This window comes from Chenopodium album, chromosome 1 (genome assembly GCF_948465745.1).
Source record: "Chenopodium album chromosome 1, dcCheAlbu1.1, whole genome shotgun sequence".
NCBI lineage: Eukaryota > Viridiplantae > Streptophyta > Magnoliopsida > Caryophyllales > Amaranthaceae > Chenopodium > Chenopodium album.
The window spans coordinates 7923908-7938958 of NC_137834.1; the positions used below are offsets into that span (position 1 = coordinate 7923908).

The 15051-nt window shown below is 40.5% G+C and overlaps 1 protein-coding gene across 1 annotated transcript; it reads right to left on the reverse strand.

Moving 5' to 3' along the window:
* Positions 1-5299: 5299 nt before the first annotated feature.
* Positions 5300-6745, reverse strand: LOC145555651 (uncharacterized). The gene is made up of 3 exons (XM_081617428.1): positions 6612-6745; positions 6428-6538; positions 5300-6343 (listed from the first exon to the last, which is right to left on the reverse strand). The coding sequence occupies exons 1-3, from the start codon at positions 6696-6698 to the stop codon at positions 5927-5929; spliced, it is 615 nt and encodes a 204-aa protein (XP_081473554.1). The 5' UTR covers positions 6699-6745; the 3' UTR covers positions 5300-5926.
* Positions 6746-15051: the final 8306 nt, after the last annotated feature.

The following is a 15051-nucleotide window of genomic DNA, read 5'->3' on the forward strand; positions in this document are numbered from 1 at the left end:
TCTCAAATGATTCAACTCATAAAAGAGAAGTTAAAATCGGACTAACATTGAATAAACAAGAAAGAACCGATTTAATTGATTTGCTTAAAGAATTTATCGATGTATTTGCTTGGTCATATGAAGATATGCCAGGCATTAACAGAGAAATAGCTCAACACACTATACCATTAATACCAGGAATGAAACCTGTAAAATAAAAGTTACGTCGAATGAAACCCGACGTAGCACTTAAAATAAAAGAAGAAGTTCAAAAACAAATAACTGCAGGTTTCATCAAGGTATCCAAATACCCCGAATGGGTCGCCAATGTCGTCCCAGTTCCAAAGAAAGACGGAAGGGTAAGGATGTGTGTCGACTATCGAGATCTAAATAAGGCAAGTCCAAAGGACGAATTCCCTTTGCCACACATCGATATTCTGGTAGACAACACAGTAAATCACGCACTTCTCTCATTCATGGACGGATACGCAGGGTACAATCAGATTCTCATGGCGGAAGAAGACATGGAGAAGACAACTTTTATCACACCATGGGGCACTTACTGTTACACGGTAATGCCATTTGGGTTGAAAAACGCAGGTGCTACTAGCAGCAACCGCCTTGCTTCATGACATGATGCACAAAGAAGTTGAAGTATATGTCGACGCCATGATTGTGAAATCAAAGGACCGTCCAGGCCATCAAGTAGCCTTAAGGAAATTTTTCGAAAGGTTAAGAAAATACAATATGAGGTTGAATCCATCAAAATGTGCTTTTGGAGTCACCTCAGGCAAGCTCTTGGGGTACGTCATAAGCTCTAGAGGAATAGAGATAGACCCAACCAAGATTAAAGCAATCATGTCAATGCCACCGCCCAAGACCGAGAAACAGATTCGAGGATTCATTGGCCGGTTGCAATACATAAGTACGTTCATATCCAAACTGACAACGATATGTGAACCAATCTTCAAAAAGCTCAAGAAGATTGTACCAGTAATATGGGATGACGAGTGTCAAAAAGCCTTTGACCGGATCAAAGCCTATCTCGCAAATCCTCCCGTATTAGCGCCAGCACTTCCCGGAATACCTCTTAGGTTTTATTTGACGGTTACCAAAGAGACAATGGGAGCCATGCTAGCACAAGAGGTAGAAAACAAAGAGAATGCAATCTATTACTTAAGTAAGAAGATGCTCGAATACGAAACACGCTATACACCACTCGAGAAATTGTGCCTCGCTTTGGTGTGGGCCACAACTAAGTTGAGACATTACATGTTGGTGCATACCGTTTTCGTGGTATCTCGATTGGATCCACTCAAATACTTGTTCGAGAAATCAACGCTCAATGGACGTATTTCAAGATGGATAGTCAACTTAGCCCAGTTCGATGTGCGGTTTATGCCACAAAAAGCTATTAAAGGATCTGTGCTGTCAGACTTTCTGGCAGACTTTCCAATAGAAGACTCGACACCAATACAGGACAATGAATTTCCAGATGAAGATTTGATGGTCACCGAAGATGATACTTGGACCTTGTATTTCGACGGAGCCTCAAACCAAAAGGGATGTGGTGTCGGAGTGCTACTAGTATCACCTAAAGAAGAACACGTCCCGATCTCAATAAAACTCGATTTCGACGTTACCAACAATGCTGCTGAATATGAAGCATGTGTGGTAGGCCTTGAAACAACTCTGGCATTGGGAGTAAAGAAGTTAAGGATATTAGGAGATTCCTCTCTAATCATCAATCAAATATCTAAAAGGTGGAAAGTAAGGAGCGAAAGCCTAGCCCCTTACCAAACTTATCTGGAAACTCTTACCGATCAGTTAGAGAAGGTGGAATACACATATCTACCTAGAGAAGAAAATCAATTTGCTGATGTCTTGGCAAGATTAGCCTCAATGGTTAGGATTCCCACGGATATCGAGCAAATGCCTCTAACTATCGAAAAAAGGCACAAACCGGCATATATACAGGCTATAGAAGACGACAACCCAGTCCAAGACGAAGATGAAGAACAAGAAGAAGAACCATGGTACACTGACATCCTCAACTATGTCACCAATGGAGAATACCCCCCTCATGCTGACAAAAGAGTAAAACGAGCCTTGAGACTTTTGGCTTCTCAATATGTACTCATAGACAACAAGCTACATAAAAGGGTACCTAAAGGTCGAGCTCTCCTATGTGTGGAGAAGGTGGATGCACAAAGAATAATGAGAATGGTCCACGAAGGAATCTGTGGAACTCATGTAAATGGCAAAATGTTAGTCCAGAAAATAATGCGAGAAAGGTATTATTGGACTACCATGAATAGGGACTGCCATCAATATGTGAAAAGATGCCCTAAGTGTCAAATTTATGCCAATTTACAACACGTTCCTCCATCGTTGCTCTACACCTACACATCACCATGGCCATTCTCTACATGGGGAATTGACATAATTGGAAAGATCACTCCTCCAAGGACAGGAGGCCATGAATTTATTCTAGTAGCAATTGATTACTTTACGAAGTGGGTTGAAGCGCAATCATATGCTAAACTCACTGCAAAACATGTAGCACTCTTTATCGAGAGGAATATCATTTGTCGATATGGAGTCCCACATGAAATGATAAGTGACAATGGAACTCACTTTCAAGCCGAGTGTGAAGATTTGCTACACAAATATGGTATCCAACATCATCATTCGTCCCCTTATAGACCTCAAGCAAACGGAGCAGTCGAGGCAGCTAATAAGAATTTAAAGACTATCATCGAGAAAATGACAGAAAATTATAAGGATTGGCCTGACAAGCTTCACTTTGCATTGTGGGGTTATCGCACGTCAATCCGTACGTCAACAGGAAATACACCATTTTCTTTGGTATATGGAATGGATGTCGTACAACCTGTCGAACTAGAAATACCATCTCTACGTATTGCACTAGAAAGTAAACTCGATGAAGTCGAATGGACTAGGGCACGATATGAAGAATTGATCCTACTCGACGAAAAACGACTAGAAGCTCTACATCACACTCAGTGCTATCAAACTCGTATGGCTAGACATTTTAATAATAAGGTCAAGACAAGAAATATCAAAATAGGAGATTTGGTATTAAAAGCGCTAAGAAAAAAATCTTTTAGATCCAAGGGGAAAGTTTAGACCTAATTGGTCTGACCCCTACATTGTCAAAACAATCCTGTCAGGTGGTGCAGCAAAATTAACTGACATGGATGGCAATGAATTCTCAAACATGACCAATCTTGACCAACTTAAAAAATACTACCCATAATTACTTGAGTAGGACACTCAAGAGAGCTACGTTCGGCCTGATTCCTTAGGAAAGGATACGTAGGCAACCCATTACGGGTGCGGCCACTTTATTTTTCGACATCTCCGCGTTCCAGAATCAACAAAAGTCAACAAAAAGTCGGAAACTTATTGGCGTCACAGAACAGAGTCTAGCGCCAGCCAAAAGCCATTAGCGCCAGACGACGGTATTGGCGCCTGGCGCCAGACCTCAATAGCTGGCGCCAATCTGCAGTTACTGACGCCAATTCAGTCATAAAATCTAGGCGAATTTCGGTGTTTTTCGGAAAATTTTCGACTTCCGTACTCGAAGAATTTCTGAAAAATTAATTTTTTCGGTTTTTCATTGCTTTAATAAAATAAATTTAAAGTAACAATTTAATTGAAAGCTGAAATTTCATTAATGAAATAAAATTGCATTGTTAATGGAATTTTAATAAGGCTGAAATAAATTAACTTTAAATAACAAAAATTAACAATCTAATAAATCTAAAGCTAAGAAATGTTCTAGTCTTTCTTCTCCTTCTTTTCCCTTTTCCAATTCTTTTCCGTTTTCTCCTCTTCATCCATTACTTTAGCTAGTAGGCATCTTTTAGAGGACCTACATTCAATTTTAGAATAGATTGTTTCTCCTTTAGCTAGCACCTCATGCTTCTTTTCCACCCAAGTCTTCTTGTCTGTAGCTTTCCTTTTCCCCTTGTCTTTAGTAGTATTCTTCTTCTTAGGCATTGTGGGTGTTTTGAACTCAATTCTTGCACCTAAGCGTTCCTTGGCCGGTGTCACCCTGTCACCTAGACGACTCTTCACAACGGTTCTACCCTGATCGATTGAAGACTTCTTCAACAACCACTTCTTTACATCATTAGGTAAAGAAGGGGGAACCTTTTGGGTAATCACTTCCCATAAAGGTCTAGCGCTCCAGTAAGTGTCAAATTTATCTACTTCTTGAGATATGGGATACTCATAGGGAGGACGAAGATCCCCGGAAGGAATATTTTGAAGCAAGCCATATTGTCTCTTTACTCTGCAGGGGTAATAATATGTCACGCGAGACAAGCTTGGAAGACGGCAGAAAGGTTCCTTGTTAACACCAACCATCCTTTTTATTTTCCACCATGGGATGACCCGCTTGATAGCGAAATCACGTGATTCAAAGACTTTCTTCCACCCATGGCGCCCAATTTTAGGGATGCGCTTCTTTCTCCTCACAAAGCAAGTGGGCGTATAATTTTCAATATCGTCCGGAGGGCTAATTAATCCTAGCCTCTCCATTAACCACATCTGTAAAAAAATTCCAATGCAAATAAATTAATATTACAATACAAAAATATGTTTTTTGATTTCTGTAATTAAAAATATTATTTTTCTACCTGTAATAAAATTGGAGAACCGCGAAGAGGTGCTTTTGGGTCCCTTTTCAATTCATCCAGACTAATCATAGTCTCTCCAACTATCAATGGCATTGGATTTCTCCCTGATTCAATTTGTTCTAGCACAGTGGTTATAATTGATTGTCCCTCATTATTTTTACCACTACTAAGACAATATTGATTAAGCATGCAGAATAAAAACGCCCTTCTTCTATATATGCGAAAAGATTCATAGAGCGGTTTATCAAAATAATAGCGTGCGAATTCTTTTAAGTTCACTACATTGCCATCTACTATTTTTGATAAATCCCTTTCCTTCAAGTTAAAGAAGCGCTCAAAATCCTTATAGTAATATGCATCTACCCTAGGGATTACTACCAGGTCTATTGCAGGGAAGCCTAAAATAGCACCAAATTCCTCTGGCAAAGGGCTAATTTCATCATACCCTATTCTAAAACAATGTGTTTCAATATTCCAATATTCTAAAGCGGTATGCATGAAGTCTATGTCTAGATCTGCCCCTTTAATGCCATAAATCCCCCCCAAGTGAAATAAATCCAATTCTTTTCTTTCTCTAGCATTAAGAGATCGACACCATTCATGAGAATATTGGGTGAAGGTTTTAGTGGCTAAAGACATGATTATTATTTTTTCTAAAGAGAAGAATAATTTTTTCGCTAGATTTATGTGAAGAATCGGCTGAGTAGGGGGCTATTTATGCACAAATTGCGAGGAATTTCAATCTGAATGAATTACGGAGTCAGCGTCCATTGGCGTCAAAACCCCGATATTGGCGTCACACGCTATGTGTAGCGCCTGACGCCACGCGCCACAGGCTGGCGCCAGCTGGCGCCAAGACAGCAGGACGGCCGCGCGTGCTCAGTTTGTGTTTTGATATTAAATTGGAGTCGGTTAATGACTTTATGGCCCCGTTTTAATTTCTTCTAAATATCTTTCTATCCTTTTCTTAATTAATTAATAGCAATTATTTTTATTTTCTTTTTTTGGATTTTATATTAAAATTCAAGAAAATCAGCCTTTCTCTCTGTTTTATTTTTCCTTTTTATTTTCTTTTTGGGGGAGAGAGTCGGATAATACCCTCCATCAATAATAAAAATGACGGAATTTTTTGCGCAAAATTGTTATCACACTTGCACACAGTAACATACACTAACATAATAATAGATAAATAACATAACATAAAGTACAAAGTGTCTAAATAATAAGTCAAAGGCAAAGTTCTATAAAAAGTCAAAATAAAATGCATATACAGAAATAAACTACGGCGCCGGAGGACGTAGGCCCATCATGCCATAAAACTGCGCCGTCCGAGGAGTCACCTCTCCACCAGCTCCGGCCTCAGCACCAGCTCCAGCTCCAGTCTCCGTAGGAGGAGGAAAACTCAAAACAGGACCGCTCCAGCCAAGGTCAACCTGAGGCTGAGATCGCGGAGGCTGCTGCGATGACGAGCCAACCTCGTACATCCCACCACCTCTGAAAGCCGAGGTAGCCTCTCCTACCGGTGCAGCAGGAGCACCCTCAGAAGAAGACCTTGAGCCCTCAGCAACATCGGCTCGAGCAGCCTCGGAACGACCACCTCTACCTCCGGACGAAGTGCGACGACGTCTCGAGCTAGACCTCGCCGGCTCTCTCCGCCCCTCAGGCCTCGTACGGGTGTGAGAAGCAATCGGCTGACCCTGCAAAAAGGATTAAATCAGAAGCAAGGTAAAAAAAAAAAAAACTGAAGCATAATGCAAAAATAATAAGTAAAGAAAAGTTACCTCTCGGATAGTGTCGTCTCGACGACAGGTAGCTGCATTCCTCATCCGAACGAGTTGGCTCCGGAAGGCATCTATGCATCGTGCCATAGCCGAAACCACTTCGCGTGAGAACTGTCAAGGAAAGTTAAGTCAGTAAAAATGCATGATAACTGAATACAAGATGCTGAATTAAAACTAGACTTACCCTCGTCTGGTGACGAGGAATCGACCGCTCCACGAAGCGCTCGCCCTCAGGAGCCGGAGAAATCATCTCCTCGATCGGCCCATACATCCCCCTGGTAGTGGATGGACATACGGGGTGGCACAAACTCAGTGGGACCATCCTGATAAGACAGAAAGAAATCAGCAAGGTATTACTTGGGGGCTACTTAGCGAAAAACAAAAGCTAAGGATTTTACCCTCACATCCTCGGCCGGCACAGGGGCTGGAGCTAACAAAGGAAGTAGCTCCTCAGCATAACTCCGCCCAAGGATCACATGGGACCGCCAGAGGGAACCAGACTCCTCGGCCATGCTCGATAACTCTCTCTCGTCGAACATGTGACGTGGTGGAGGAGCGGGAACAACAAAAATATCGGAAGAGTGTTGTCTAGCAACTCTCTCTCCTAAGTACACAACCGCTTCGTAGGTCCCCAGAAAGTAGCGGCGCTCAGCAGAATATTGCGCGGCTAATCCAGGGACTGTCCAACCACCCCATGGTCGGTATACTACCTCAGGTCCCTATAAAAATACCAATCAGGTAAGAACATGTCTAAAACATTGCAGAAGAGCAAGATAAAACACTAAAAGTCGTACCGAGATGATCCGACTCCGGACACGTGCAGTAGACAGGTCCACATGGTGGCCGCCCCAAGAGGCGCTCACCGGATACCCCCTCGGCGATGGTCTCGCCGGCGCAATGGAAGGAAAGTACTCATAGAACCAGATCTACAAAAAAAGCTAAAGCATGAGTAAATGCTGCCTAACATATAGGGCTAAACTTTATAGGAAATAATGTTTACCTCTACGACTTTCCAGAAAGCAGACAAAGCAACGTTTGTCCTGAAGGACCGATGACGACACGAGTCCCTCAGTGCGCGAACGAAGTCAGTGTAGGCCAAGCTGGCCCAATCAGAAGTCCCGATCCGCTGGAGATCGCGAACAGCAGGGAGGTAGTAAAGCAATGCCCTACTACCCCTGTCAGGGGAAAGTGTCCCTGACAACAACATCAGCACAAAGATGCGCACCCGCTGCTCTCGGGTGGTCACATTGTCATCAAGAGCCGCTGCCAGCGTTGAGCGGCGAATCCCCCTAGCACTGAACTGAGTCGTCTCGACCTCAGCTCGGGCCCGAACAGCAATCGGCCCCAACAGCTCCTCGACCTCTGGAGAAAATACATCGATACTGCCGTCGAATGGCAGCGGCACAGAAGAGAACTCCAGTCCTGTGATGAGACTGAAGTCTGTAGGAGTGACCATCATCTCACCCCAGGGAAAATGGAAGGTGTTGGTGGTGTCCCAGAAGAACTCCACCAGAGCGCGTACTACGTGGTGACCCCCGCTGGAGGCAACCATAGCCTTGGAGGTCTCAAACAGGGCAACCAATCCGCAAGACTCCCATAGGAGTCTCGTCTCTCGATCTCTGGCGATATGCATCCTATACAAATCGCCTAGACCATCACAGCCAGAGCCGTGATGCCGTGTCCTCCCAGGCTCGGTTCCCCGTCTCACCCTCTCAGAAATGTGGTGGACAGGGGCAAAGAACAAGGTCTGCTCATCCCACTCTGGGAACCGACCAAGCGAAGTGGACGGTGTAGTGTCGTCCTCCACGGGCTCATGCTCCCGTCTAGTGTTTCGGGACCGTGAACCTGAGCCTCGTTGTCTAGCCATGCTACATTGTGCAGAATCATCATAAATTAAGGTTCTATAGTATCTAAAGGTTTGCCTAGCCGCATGATACTATGTTCGCAAAAACAGAGTACGTAGTACTAAAACAGAGCACAAATTCAAATTGAGCATGACAGTATTTTTTCAAGCAATCAAACAATTTCTTGCAACACTATAGTGATTATTGTGACAAATTGAACAAGAATTGCTAGCAAAAACATCAAGAACGAGCCACATTGTTCTTCACGACCTTAAGAGGTTCAACAATGGCGGATTGCTCATTTCTTCACCAAATTGAGTCAAACAAGTCTCAAATTACTCCCAAGGCAATATACAAACATAAGCAAACAATTTCATGGCATAAAATTTGATAAACAAAGCAAATTGAGCATTATAAGTTTCGAATTTTCATGAAATTCGTGAATGAACATGCCAATAATTCATAAAAGCCGGTGTGAGTTGGAGGAAAACTTACATAGATCGAGAATATGGATGAGAAGAGCTTTGATTTGCAACAAATTTGAGCGAATTCGGTTGAGAAACGAATGAGCAACGATCAATTGAAGTTTCGACTTCTTTCGTGCAGCGTTCGCGACAAACCAGAGCACGAAATGAACTGAAAACGGGAATTTAAAGTGATTCCCGCGCTAGCGCCAGTCCTTAGGCATTGGCGTCACTTTCTGTGCTTGGCGCCAGACGCCAATTTCAGCGCATGGCGCTAATGCAATAAGGCTGGCGCTGATTGATTTTCAGCGACGCCAAAGCAGCCAGCCACCTGTTGGGGTTGTGCTAGCTTTCTGCAACATATTTTGGGTTCCTTGGTACGCCAGTTAGCCCCTCTAAGCAATTTGACATGATTAGGTAATCGGCTTGATTACGTAAAGTGATCGACCTGATGAAAAGATCGTCTCACTAAGCTTAAAGCGCCTAAGCATTGGCTCATTAGCAAAAAGCACCGACATCCAGGTTCAAGAGCAAAGGGCACCGACATATAGGTTCAAGAGCAAAAGAGCGCCGACGTACAGGCATAGCAAAGGCAAGTTCAGGCGAACTTTTAAAGATCGACAGGCGTGGATCTTCGGTATTTTCCTTTGGGAAAATTATCGCATCAAATGAGGATGACTTCAAGAGAAGATGTCTTCGACATCATTCCCTAGCTTGCGGAAGGTTGTCACAAACAACTGAAGGTAATTTCAGGGTGAAATTGTCTTCAATCATAGTTCCTGAGGCATGGAAGATGATCGTAATGCGGATGAGAATTATTTCAAGAGAAATAATTTTCGATGATATTCCCTTGGACGTGGAATATTATCACAGCGGAGAAGGTAGTTTCAGGCGAAGCAATCTTCTAATTGGAAGCAGTTACAAGGCGTAGCGGTTTTCAGGCGGGATGGCATTCTTTAGCTTGCAGGAGGTCATCAAAAAAAGCAACATACAGCGACAGAAAATCGGTTACTTTCAGAGACGTGTGCTCGACGGTGCAAGATACGCGTTTCTTAACTCTTTTATCTGTTTAACTAATGCTAGTTTTGCAGGTATCGGCGTTACAAGATTGATTTAGGATCGCAGAACGTTCTGAATCATTCTCCGTCCCTATCGTTACTTTGACTTTCGTTTTCGAAACTTGCGTTTCTCCAAACTCAGTCAAAGTGGGGGCTTCTGTAGACACCCATTTGTGTCTCCCCAAAACCAAACCCAGTGATGAGTACCTTTCACGTCGAATCATAATCGAATGAAACGAAAGTGTGGAAAGGTCTAGTGTAGCGGAAAGTTTTATTTCTCTTCTCCCTGTTTTTGAAAACTTTATTTTAAGAAAACAGCCAATCCAGTTTGGTTGGTCCATGATATGGGTCCAATAGTGGTGTAGTTGGATGGGGCTTGCAAAGACCTTTCCAACGATATATTATAAGCCCAATTCCGATGAATATTGAGGAAATTATGGCCAATTTACTAAACTGGGCCCGGTTTGAGCTTTATGTACGGCCCAATGATCTAGGGGAGGGCCTAATATGATTCCTAATGCAATTAGGAATGGTTTTAGTTTTCTAGAACATTCTAGAAGGTTCTTTTCATTCCTAATTCAATTAGGACTCTTCAGAGTTTTAATTGGATCAAATAGCATTTTCGACTGAAATTATATTATTTTATCTTCCAGTACGGTAAATTTATCGGATTTTCGAAAACGCGTTGAAATCCAAATTGGCGTCCAACCCCAGGCCTTGGCGCCTGGAACCAGGATTGGCGCCAGACGCCAGCATTGGCGCCTGGCGCTAACCACTGGTCCTGGCGCCAATGAGCCAGGGCTGACGCCTAGGTGTTTTGTGGTCTTCAGACTCTGTTTTGATAAATTATCTTTTTTTGGATGATTTTCTCTATAAATATCGTATCAAAAACTCCGGTTTCATTTATCAACAATCACCAATTACCAACTATCTTCATCATCTACATCTATCGTTCACTAATTCTCTTTATTCTTAAGTTTTCATCAACTCTCTTCATTCACAAATTATTCATCAATTAGCATTCATCTCTTTCAATAATCCTTTTCATTCATCAACTTTCATCAACATTCATTCTTTCTAAACTAACTTTGCTCTTTAATACAAAATTCCGCATTCGCAAGATCTTCATACACCTAGCCATATTCGAAGTTGCCTTCGCCCTAGACGTGAAAGGTTTTAATTTCTGAGGGTTTGGTTCCAAATCTCTATTTCAATTATTTAATTTAATTGCTTTGATTATTATTTTCCTTGAAGTTACTAACATGTGTATTTTGTTATTAGAAAGAGGTACGAGGCATCCAAGTAAGTACTTTAATTGATTAATTGATTTATGATGTAGATATCATGCTTAGATTGTTATTTTGATTCCTAGTATCATGTCTAGCGTAAATTTAATATTAAGTATGATTAAAAGTGTGATGCTTCCTATATTCTTCCTAATATTTATTCATGTTAGTATCATGTTAGGGTTAAAGATTTGATTTTAATTGCTTAGTGACATGCTAAGGTTTGTTATTAATCTTGTTAGTATCATGCCTAGGATCTTGCTATGCTTTAACATGATTATGATTGATATTATTATTATTATAATTTATTTTTATGATGATGATTATTTTTTATGTTGCTTGATATGTATCATATTTTATATTCTTTATTGCTTGATCACCTTTATTGAATGTTAAAGGGAATTGGTACTTGCAACCACGCTTAATAAGATAATTAATAATCTTGTTAGGGTTAATTGTGATTATAATTCAAGTGATCGCCAATAATAGTTTGTTTGTGCATTAATATTCAACCAACATAGATTAAACAGGTTTAGGGTTAACCTGTTGATTGTATGTTAGTCAGAAAGCGCACATGAATACGAGCAGAATAAATTAGAGGCCTATTATTAGGGCAAGTTCAATCTCTTTTAGGTTGGATTTGTACCATCATCCCCGAACCCTTATTTGGTTCATGACCTTATGGAGTTGACGATCTCTTGGATCGTTAAGGGGCGTAACCTTCATCCTATGAACGGTTTACAAGTTCCTTAAAAACTTGTTGGCGACTCTTTTGCTCTATCTTCTTCCCTTTTGGACGCCACCGTACTTTAGTGTATGATCACAGTGGGGTTCGAGATAGTGGGATTTTAAAGGCTTGCAATTATTCCCTACAATAAGGCTATAGTACTTCATCTTTGAGACATAATTACTATGTGCCATAGAACGCTGATCAAAATACTGAACTCTGAAGAAAGCCATTGTAAGTCCTTATAATGTCCAATATTATGTTTCACCACACCTAAAACACCCTCTTTTGTTCCTTCGCTTCCCAAAACGCTACATTCAAGGAGATAGCAGCATCTACCACTTCAGCAGGGTGAAGAGGAGAGGACCCACATACATTATTTCTGCTATTCCATATCAACCAAGCAATTGTTCAATCTCAGTATTGTTGATCATCTTCAAACACCAGTCGAGCTTGTTAAGCACATTTCCTATATTGCATTCATCTGTCAACTACCAATCTTAAGCTCTCCCAAACTCTAATTGGATATGGGTGTCTCTAAATAGCATGCATATTCACCTCTTCTTATGTTTTTACAACATAAACAATAGGATTGCACAAACTTTACATTTCCTTCCAGCAGGCTCATTTAGATCACTTAAATCACGTTTCCAAGATTTTATCATTCCTTATCATATTTCATCTTTGCTCCAAATTGCATTTCAACTCATAATAATTGAATAAACTACCAAGGTCATACAACCATCCAAACCCGAATCGTAAATGGGTGTTCAAATTAACTACTGCTAAATCACATTTCAGAGATTGAACTACTCTTGCTAATAGCATGACTGTAAAACACCGTGGGATTTAAATGTCAAAAATTACAAGAGATATCTAAATATTTGGGATTTTTTCACTTATCAAAAACCATAAATTAAGACCCAACCCAATAGAGCTAAAAACACCAAAGGCCACCAAATTAACTCATCTAATACGAAGTATTAGATATTAAATAAAACTGGCAGATAGTCGCTTTTCCTCTTTCTGAAATTAGTCTCATGCATTTTTCCATTAAGATACACAATACTCTTACAAGTAAGAAACACAAACTTGGTTCTATCTTTCTTATTCTAAAAGAAAATTCAGCAGGTCTTAGAGTTGGAGTTCTTATTTATTGCCAACTATCATATCTCCTAATCAGACAATAATTAATTTATAGTGTAACAAGAACAAGCTTGAAGCAGAAACTAACAATCGCGGGGACTGGGGGAATTAAGAAACTAACATCTTTTTCAGACAAGGGAACAACAATACCGTAACAAGAACAAGCTTGAAGCTTGGGTAATCAATAATTTGCAGATTTGGCAAAGCCTAAAAAGCAAAAATCAAAACCAACATCAGAATTTAAAATGAAAATTCAACTGATTTATATCAACATTTCATTTTAACAAATACATTCTTCAAACCAAAAGACATTTTGATTGTTCATTTCGTTGAGCACGATTCATTGCTTGAATGTGTGCATGCGGATTGAAATCTGAATCAAAAATAGTTACCAAACCTCAATTTTCGAGACATGCCAATATCATCAATCAAGATTATAAACAATATTCAACAAATAATAACCACAAGATTTCAACTTAGTAAAAATAAAGCATAACAATAAAACAGCTCTCAATACATAAATTAAGCAAAATCAAGCGAAGATTACGTTTCTAATAATCCACTCACCATTTGTGGAAGCAGAACAGCGGCGGTAGGTGGCCTGGTGACCGGGGGCACCGGAATGGAGACTGACATGTCAACTTCAAGGCAATTCCGGCGGAGGATCTAGATTTTCCGAGAACCAGAAAAGGGGTTGGTCGGTGAACCTGATAAAAAGTAGGAGCAGAAAATAGAGAGGAAATTGAGAAATGAGGAGTTGGTGTGTTGGGGTGTTATGATGGAGAGGAAGACAAACAAATAAACATTAAAGAGGGGAGAAGATCAGAAGATGAAGCGGACTATCGATAGAGCCACATTGAGTAAAAAGATATCAATGGTCAAATGTATCAAAATTTTAATTGGGGGTAAATAGGTAAATAAACTTTTTTAAGGGTATAATAGTCCTCACACTGTTCATAAGAACATCTTTCCACTTTTTATAAAGTAGGGATATATATATATATATATATATATATATATATATATATATATATATATATATATATATATATATATATATATATATATATATATATATATATATATATATATATATTCGCAAAATTTGATTACGTACTATAGTTGAACAACAACAATGAATTGAAGCCAAAAATATATAAAAAAAAATAAATAAAAAAATAAAAAAATAAAAAAAAAAACCCCAATAGTGCAACTAGAATAGAAAGACAAACAGAGTAACAAATTACAAACATATGCATATGCAATTAATAAATAAAAGTGAAAATAGGATAGAAACAACCTATTGGTTCAATTAGCAATTGTTCAAATGCCAAATATTGAAAACCCCATTGCCGCTTATCGTAATTACAGATTTACAAGTTACCAATTTCTTTTACTTTCCACTTAAAAAACTCAATGCTCATCAATATATTAAGGGGCCATTTGATTGGGGGTAATAATCAAAGGGAAAGGGAATGAACATGCTCCATTCCCTTTGTTGTTGTTTGTTTGCCACTATCAATCATACCCTTTACCCTCTTTCATTATTGACTTTACCCATTTTTGCTCTAACATGATTCCCAACCCCCCCCCCCCTAGACTTTTCCATTCCCTTTCCTTAGCCACCAAACCCACCACCATACTCACCCACCTAGCAACCTTCTACAACACAACCACCACCCAGCCACCTCGCCACCCTTCCCCCAGTCACCGCCGCCCCTCCCTTCCCCCCGAAAACATCTCCCCTCCCCGAAAACACTTCCAGATGATGCAGAGGAACTAGCTATATCACATAATAATGTTTCCGGGTAAATCAATGACGGTGAGGGTCGGAGGAGGGAGGGTGAGGAGCGGCGAGGGGCGGAAGAGGGAAGGTGAGGGGCGGCGAGGTGGTGGTTGGGTTGTAGGGTGGCTGGAAAATGAAGAAATAGAGTGTTGCTATGGTGGATGTGGTGGTGCTATGGTGGAGGTGTTTCTCTTGTGTTTTTTGTAAAACAAACAACATGCTAAATTGAAAGGGATTCATTCCATTCTCTTTGATACCCTTTCTCCATTCCATTCCGATTCTACCGTGCGAACCAAACAGCCCCTAACCTTTT

Excerpts from the sequence above, each read along its gene's own strand:
- LOC145555651 (XM_081617428.1), bottom strand. The coding sequence starts at position 6,698 with ATGTATGGGCCGATCGAGGAGATGATTTCTCCGGCTCCTGAGGGCGAG. Across the intron at positions 6,539-6,611 it reads TTCCTCGTCACCAGACGAGG|TTCTCACGCGAAGTGGTTTC; the intron begins GTAAGTCTAGTT and ends TTTCCTTGACAG. Across the intron at positions 6,344-6,427 it reads GAGACGACACTATCCGAGAG|GGTCAGCCGATTGCTTCTCA; the intron begins GTAACTTTTCTT and ends TCCTTTTTGCAG.